This window comes from Branchiostoma lanceolatum, chromosome 6 (assembly GCF_035083965.1).
Source record: "Branchiostoma lanceolatum isolate klBraLanc5 chromosome 6, klBraLanc5.hap2, whole genome shotgun sequence".
NCBI lineage: Eukaryota > Metazoa > Chordata > Leptocardii > Amphioxiformes > Branchiostomatidae > Branchiostoma > Branchiostoma lanceolatum.
The window spans coordinates 11,118,091-11,125,856 of NC_089727.1; the positions used below are offsets into that span (position 1 = coordinate 11,118,091).

The 7,766-nt window shown below is 40.0% G+C and overlaps 1 protein-coding gene and 1 non-coding gene across 2 annotated transcripts; one reads left to right on the top strand and one right to left on the bottom strand.

The window, feature by feature from the left end:
* Positions 1-2,981: 2,981 nt before the first annotated feature.
* On the top strand, positions 2,982-3,063 carry Trnas-aga (transfer RNA serine (anticodon AGA)). Its single transcript has one exon. It is a non-coding gene; the product is annotated as a tRNA-Ser (tRNA).
* Positions 3,064-5,098: 2,035 nt separating this feature from the next.
* LOC136436562 (large ribosomal subunit protein eL31-like) lies at positions 5,099-7,088 on the bottom strand. Its single transcript, XM_066430625.1, has 4 exons — positions 6,955-7,088; positions 6,344-6,469; positions 5,744-5,856; positions 5,099-5,179 (listed from the first exon to the last, which is right to left on the bottom strand). The coding sequence occupies exons 1-4, from the start codon at positions 7,053-7,055 to the stop codon at positions 5,145-5,147; spliced, it is 375 nt and encodes a 124-aa protein (XP_066286722.1). The 5' UTR covers positions 7,056-7,088; the 3' UTR covers positions 5,099-5,144.
* Positions 7,089-7,766: the final 678 nt, after the last annotated feature.

The window sequence follows — 7,766 nt, forward strand, 5'->3', positions numbered from 1 at the left end:
AAGTGTTGATGTTTTGTTTTGAGCAGGCCAGGAAGTTAAGAAATGCTGGTAGAAATTTAATTTCATGAAGGCAAAGGGATATCAAAGCAAACCTGGTGGGAGGGCAGTACAAAACTATATCATGCAACAACCCAGCCTATGATACATTCTAGTCACTTAATGCGAATATGGAGGGTACTGGTGCACAACATTTGGATCAAAAGGGTTTGGGCCATAATTGATGAGGTTCTGCACATCAGGTGACTACTACCTTCCAGTAGCTGTAGTACCCAACAGGCTTTGCCTTGATAGGATCCAGGTACCTACAGATCCAGAAAAGGAAGACACTGCAAGAAGCTACTGAGGGCAGACCTGAAAGACAGGATTATAGGACCGTTGCAGTCAGAAAGAAAACTTAAGGAAGCTTGCGATGAACCAGACAAAGTGGAGAGAATTGAAGAAAGACTTATTGCAGCTGCAGGGTGTTGAGACCGCTGCAGGGTGTTGAGACCGCTGCAGCAGCAGAACACAGTGAACTACTACTAGTACCTAATTGTGCTGATACACAAAGGGCAGGGCATCTCTGGTTCCAAGTAAGATTACTAGTATCTCTCAACAAGAGATGTGCAGGCTACGTATAAATTGGTACCAACTGTTAGTGTTCACCAAACAGGCATGAAGTGGATATTGACATTGAGTTACCGCCATGCCAGGTCGATTTCCCCCAAACGATGAATTATATGTACATGTACTTACATACACTGGGAGCTGTTCCATTTAGAAATGTGAAGGGGTAGTCAACGTTTGTTTCTCAGATTACAAGGGAAAGGTAAAGAACTCTTTGACAGGTTGAGGTAGAAAGTAAATGAAAAGGACGGAAAACGTCCCCGATCGCCCTTTCTTAAGGCCCCCTCTCACTGGGCTCCGGCACTGCCACGGCAGATTTTTACGGCACCGTCGCGTTTCTTTCACCAATTTTCATTTGCACTCTCACTGACGTGCGGCGCATTTGCGTTTGAAGCCCAGATGAGCAAGTTATTGAATGAACTTTATTTTTCGACAATCGTATATGGTACAAAATATGGCACTAAATCAACAATACTGCAAGGCTAACCTATCCTACAATTATAAGTACAAAACATTATCGATAACAGTGTATGAATTACAATAAAGCCATGTATGGATGATTTTTTCCCTCGCTTTTAGGATGAACTGAACTGAACTTTAGGATGAAGTATAATGAAATTGACCTAATATGTAGGTGGTATAGGAGTTGGACATGGCAACAATACATGGGACATATCGTTCTGTGTACCAGATAGGGTGAAGTTTGTCTTAGTAGTAATACTTTGTAACAGCGCATCTGTCTCTTTGTCATAAGTGGGACAGGCCATGGCCATTACAAATTGAAATTTATCTTCAATATTTTCATTACATGTGGGACACAATCTGTGAGTGCCTGGTGTGTTGTGGTGTCGATCCTTTTCAACTTCTAGACAACCTGCGCTGATTCTCAGTGTAGTTATGCTTATTGGTTTATCATGATTTGATGTGATATAGTCTTCCCTACCAAAGTGATTTTTGATTTTATAATATGTGTGGAGTTTACTAATATTTCTAAGTGGTTTCCTACAGCCAAGGAGAAACGTGAGTTTCACACTTTCTTTAAATGTATATCCAAAACGGTTGGTATTGGCTGCAGGGCTAAGCCAAACATATCTACATAGTATGTCCTGAACGTGAGTAGCCCAGTCATTTTCTTCTTCGAATGATGAAGTGTCGTATGCTTTTTTAATAATCCTGTTAGTAGGTAAATTCTCTAATCATAGCGAGAGTATCTAATCAACTGTGTTTGACTATCAACGATCAATAGGAATTATTCTAATTCACCCCTTACGGCGAAACATTGAGTAAAATTTGCGATACAGTGCCTGACTGGTATATCAAGTTCAGTTTATCACTGTATTTCTTGAATGGCACAAGAGCAGGGCGAATACATGTAGACGAGTGGTCTGATTCCTTTCCTGAGCGACTAGTCTAGTCTATCAACTTCCGCACAGGAATAAATTTGCAATGCAGAGATCTAATTTTCAGTAGGATTAAGCAATATCCCAATGGAAATATCAGACGATCTACATCTACAATCCTCAATCTCACTACAATGCAGTAAATTAGGTTAAACCAAACTCTTAAATAGATCAATAGCTAGGGAAATGGACCGATTGCAGTTTGATGGTAGTGCTTTCAATCAATCAGACATCGTAGTGCTGTCAATGGATCAAAATACAATGCAAAATTATAAAAAAAGATGCATCAAAAATTGATTTCAAGTGATAAAAGAATTTTCACTCATGACAATTGGTGCAACAAAGGTAACATGTTATAGAATACACGTATAACCTTGAAACTGACATATCATCACTTTTTACAAAATAGCGCGCGCGGTGAGCTCCCGGCGAGCGCGCGGCACTTTGCCACTTGCGTTTTTTTTTTCAAATTTTGAAAAAAATCGTCATTTCAACCGGCACTGTGACGCTGGCGGTGTGGACCGGCACTGGTACGGCACTGGGACGTCACTAGGACGGTACGCCGAGGTCTGTGCACGGCACTGCGGCGGTAGCCATTTCCACGCTACCGCACGCTACCGCCACAGTACCGCAGCTCAATGAGAGGGGATACTGATGCAATCCATGCTGATATTGGTCATATTCTTTGCTACGCACGTAAGCCATCTACCTGCATTTATTACAATTTCTGCTAGAGTCCGCTTTTGAGCCATCAAGTTACCACAGACTGCAGTACTGATTGATTCCGCATGTCACTTTTTTGAAATCGCATCGTAAGGAGCTAAAATATGAGTTGATCTGTATTCTGTAGCATCTAATGTCGAATTTACGTAAAAAGACATAGATTATCACTAGAAATAAGTGATTACAGACACATTTATTCTATGAAAATTGATTTAGGTTTAAGGTTTCAAAACACTAGCAGGCCAACAAGCAGTTGTCGTGGCCGAGTGGTTAAGGCGATGGACTAGAAATCCATTGGGATCTTCCCGCGCAGGTTCGAATCCTGCCGACAACGATATAATTTTTTTTTTTTTTTACACCATATTTTGCTTTGAGCAGAGAATGCACCGTTAACTTGTACATTTTGCATTCCACAATTATTTTAAATCATCTATTCATTGGTGATAATGCATGCGGGTCTTTCCTGGTTTCAACAGCAGTTGAGCTGAGCTAACGTTATCAATATTTCCGAACACAACAGAAGGTCGGACTTGCACGGACATGCATATCGATGTCGTTTGTACATGCAAGTCGGAGTTTGTAGCCGGCAGCTCGCACAGGTACTAGTAATTAGTTTTCGCTGACAGATACGTTTCCCAGTCTCCACACGGGCGTGCCCTATCGTTGATCCCTGACAGATAAAGAAATTTGACCAAATTACAGATGACCTACATGACCCGATTTGTTCCTTCCCCCATGGTATAGATAAATTGTCTCGCCGATGACATTAACGACACTTTCGGACCTAGTTCCAAAGATAGTGGAATCAACCAATTTTAGTGCCCTAGTGGTGAACTCCACTTCCCTGAAGTGACGATAGTTTGCCGTTTTTGCAAGCAAATGAATTAAATATGGAGCAAAATGGTTTAACATTCTTGATTGATAGAAAAGGGGCGTGGTCCGACAGCTAAACCTGTTGAACCGACAGTGATTCGTGGAAAAGTATCGAAAAGGACGACTGAAGTGTCCAGCGTTTGACAGCTTTTCATTTGATCCAGAACACTGTATGGCGGCATAATGAAGTGAGGAAGTTTGTAAAAAAAATGTCTGGAACACTGATTGTATCATTTGCGTTACGACCAAATAGTGTGTAACCGTTACGCCAAAAATAGTTCCTCAAGCATATTGTTGTTTTTTTTTAATTGGGACAGTATTATTTAAGAATGACAGGAATGGGTCAGCAGACAAGTGGGGTATGGAGTCATTATGACACCAACAGGGCAGAGGTTAGCTGTATAGTACCAACGATTCACAGCCTGTATGTACACAAGCTCTCGCTGGCTGGCCTCTAAAGGTGGTAACCGTCGGGCCGGCCGCTAGGAGCGCGATTTAGTCGGGCTACCATGACTCACATTCCCCAAAATTTTCGTATAGTATTATCCCTGGTAGCGAAGTTCATCACTAGGGGTGGCTTATTTTACAGCCATGGAAGCCAACATTCCACGTTTGTGGATATACATGTACCTGAACATTTAGAGGGCTATTAATTCATGTTCATGGCATCACAAGGATCATGGCATCATCATCCAATGGAACAATTGCAAAATACAGAAGTTAGGTACAACTAACAAAAAGAGTTAACTACATTTATTCCGTAATCATCAGCTGATTCCTATTTCTAAAATGATTGGTAAGCTGATCATTTGTGGGTGCTCCTAAATTCATATCGTTTCCAGGAACCCCAAATCATTAAAAAAAAAATCCATTCCACCGGGTACCTTTTGCATAACAGTGGCAGGCTAGCATACATCATTACAGCAGTTATTATAACCCTTCTACACTACCAGTATCGATATATCATTTCAACACTACTTCAATCAGGCTATACATTTGTAATTCTATGATTTGCAAGGAGTCCATTCCAAGTCATTACACAGGTTTTTTAATGATATTTGTAGTATCTTCGAATTATTGTTATAAAATTACAAATCTCCTAGTAATATTCATAAATGTTTCTAAAAAAAAGGAAATACGAGAGTACCATGTTTTAGAAGCTATGATAATTTGCAAACATTTAAATTCTAATGAAAATTGCTGTATTCTGGGGAAACATCACCGTTAACTGCTGTACTTTCACAAGTACACATACCTAAACCCAGCGACGGGTACCTATACAGATCAGGTACTGTACCAGTTATCGGTACACTGATTCTTTAGAACCTGTACCTAAATGATTTCATACAACACAGCCCTATTTTTCATGTTACAAATGCTCTTGTTCTTGGCAGGAAAATTGGTATCATGATGTCTTTCATTAGGATTAGGTACTTAGGAAAATCACTTGTTGTTTATAACTCTGAAGAGAAAAAAAGGACAACACGAACAGGACATTCCCGAGATATTTTTTATTACATTGGATGTTGGTAATGTACTTGTCTAGTCCTCACTCTCCACATTCACTGTCCCCAGACCTGTAAACACAAAAGAAAAATTGTTAAACCTTGAGTGTCATATCAAAACCAAAGAAGCTTAAGGGACTAGGAAGGATATAAGGGGAAAGGGTTGTTGGAAAATATTGAAACAATCTTAAGGTCATGAACATGTTTGATTCAGGTTCCTCATTATTATAGTTAAGATTTTTTCTACCTTAACTAGCATGTTCAAATTTGATATCATTATTGTATTTCCAGATATAATTGTTACTCATACTGTTAACAATTCGAACATAATCTCAAGTCAAGATCAGTACTTTCCCCATCAGTATGTTTGGCCGTACTATTCAATTTCACGACCATGGATTAAAAGTCAAAGTTTGACACATATATAGCAATGACTCATGAAGAGTTTGGTAAAAGAGTTGTAAGTAAGTCACTGGATAACAAAATTTGTATACAACACAATTTAACTGATCTGGGGAAGCTGACAGACAGTCACCAAATTGTCAGTGTGTATAAAACACTTGGTTGTGAACAAAGAACTTTGTTATCCTGTATCAATGACCACAAGTAGAATCCTGACTTTGTGGCTCTCCTTACGTTTGAATGTTGTGACTGGGACGTATGTGACCAGGGTATAAAGCTTGTTGGCAGAGTCCTCATCTTCGTTCCTCTTCCTGGCCAGACGGACCCGCAGCCTGCATGGGGGACTCCTGTAATAGGGGATATCAGGGTTTAGTACATGTATGTAACAAAGAACACCTGCTTCAACTACATTCTTTGTAACCATTTTACCTGCAATATCAATGGAAGCCAAAGGCTAAAACATTGACACTTAAAGAATGACCCAAATGTTTAAAAATGACTGTCTAACCCAACTACACAACTATCCTATCGGGAGTCTGACGGCTTGCACTCTTGAAGAGCAGCCAAGGCTGAAGTGTGTATACTTGTATGCATTTTCAAGGTTAAACAATGGTTAAAAGGGGTACAAAACAATGTGCATTTGTTTTGTGTATCCCACTGCACAAATGGGATGAATCAGGGAAGATGTTGGTCAGACTCAGGGGGTTATGTTGGACAATATTTGGTACATTTTCTAACATTAACAGTCAGTGCTAATTCTCTTTTCTTGCCAACTTCCTTGTGCAACCTATTGTCATTATTCTCCAAATATTTTTACCCAAGACAAATGTGTACCTGACACCCTTGGCCCAGACTTGCTTGTTCAGACGTGTGTCAATACGAACGTCTGGGGTGCCCATCATCTTCTCTGCAAACTTACGGATCTCCTTCACAGCCCGGGGTGCCCGCTTCTTGAAACCCCTGTGAAAGTACAACATTCAATCAGTTTGTAACACAAATCCTAAAAGGAAGAAAGAATGAGGTAGATACACAAAGTACTTGTCAGAGAGACTGTCTTCATGAAGTTCATGTGGTTGAAATAAAACTTCATTCTATTCTAGATTTGTTCTGCGACAACTTCATATAAGCTAGTTCACAGTTGCTACTACGCATGTGCAGTGTCAAAGGTGAAGGCCCCCAAGTAGTTATTCAAACAAAACCCGTTTGGGCACTGTTTCACCTTTGACACTGCACTCGCGTACATTGTAATTTGTAGTTGCAACCGTGAACTAGCTTATAATCAAAACTATTGATACAGACATATCTTGACTAAGGCTTGAGGATCCCTGGATACTATAGATACATGTATTACAGCATGTAATTAAGTAAATCCATGCATCTGTAACTACTTCCTGTTGGAGCTGTATCCTGAAGCTATTCTAAAATGACCTGACAGGAGTACTCACATGCCATGGACTCTCTTGTGGAGGTTGACGGTGTATTCTCGGGTCACCACCTCATTCATGGCAGAGCGCTTCTTCTTCTCACCCTTCTTGGTAGGAGCCATCTAAGATTCAAATTCAATCATTGAGAGTGAGATCGAAAGCATGGATCCCCTTATGAGGCAAGCAAGATCATCGGTAAGCCTTGACAGTTTTTAATGTTTTATGTGTGTGAAAAGTTCTTCGAGCAGAAATAATATATCATTGGCCTGCGATCTGCAAACCTGGACATCACAACATACATGTAAGCACGATCTGTCTTTCTCACTGACTGGGATCAAGGACATTATATAGGATATAATGTCCTTGCTGGGATCTACTATCTGACACCTGACTGACACAGTGTGATATTCTGATTGTGATGTTAAATACAGGAATAGGCCACCGAAAGGGACTCTTAGTGTGCCCGTCTTTGAAAAATATAGTAAGAGAGCACCAGTAGCTGTATCGTCTCGGTATTTCTATAACGAATTTTACCAACATGTTACGAGAATAAAACTACAAAACTAATGATTTCATATTCCGTGTAACCTGTTTTATCAATCTGGATGACAATTATTGCCAGATCGTCTACGCAGATGTCTGATTATGACTGATTTTAAAGGGATGTGAAAATGTTAGGGGAATCATACCTTGGAAAATGGCGAAGAGAAGGCCGCAAGGATTTCTGGGAGAAAGTATGGATTCGGTACCGTCCATTACAAAATAGGGGTTACTATTAGTTAAAAATATTTTCACGATAAAGTTATATTTTCCAAACTTACACATGATACATA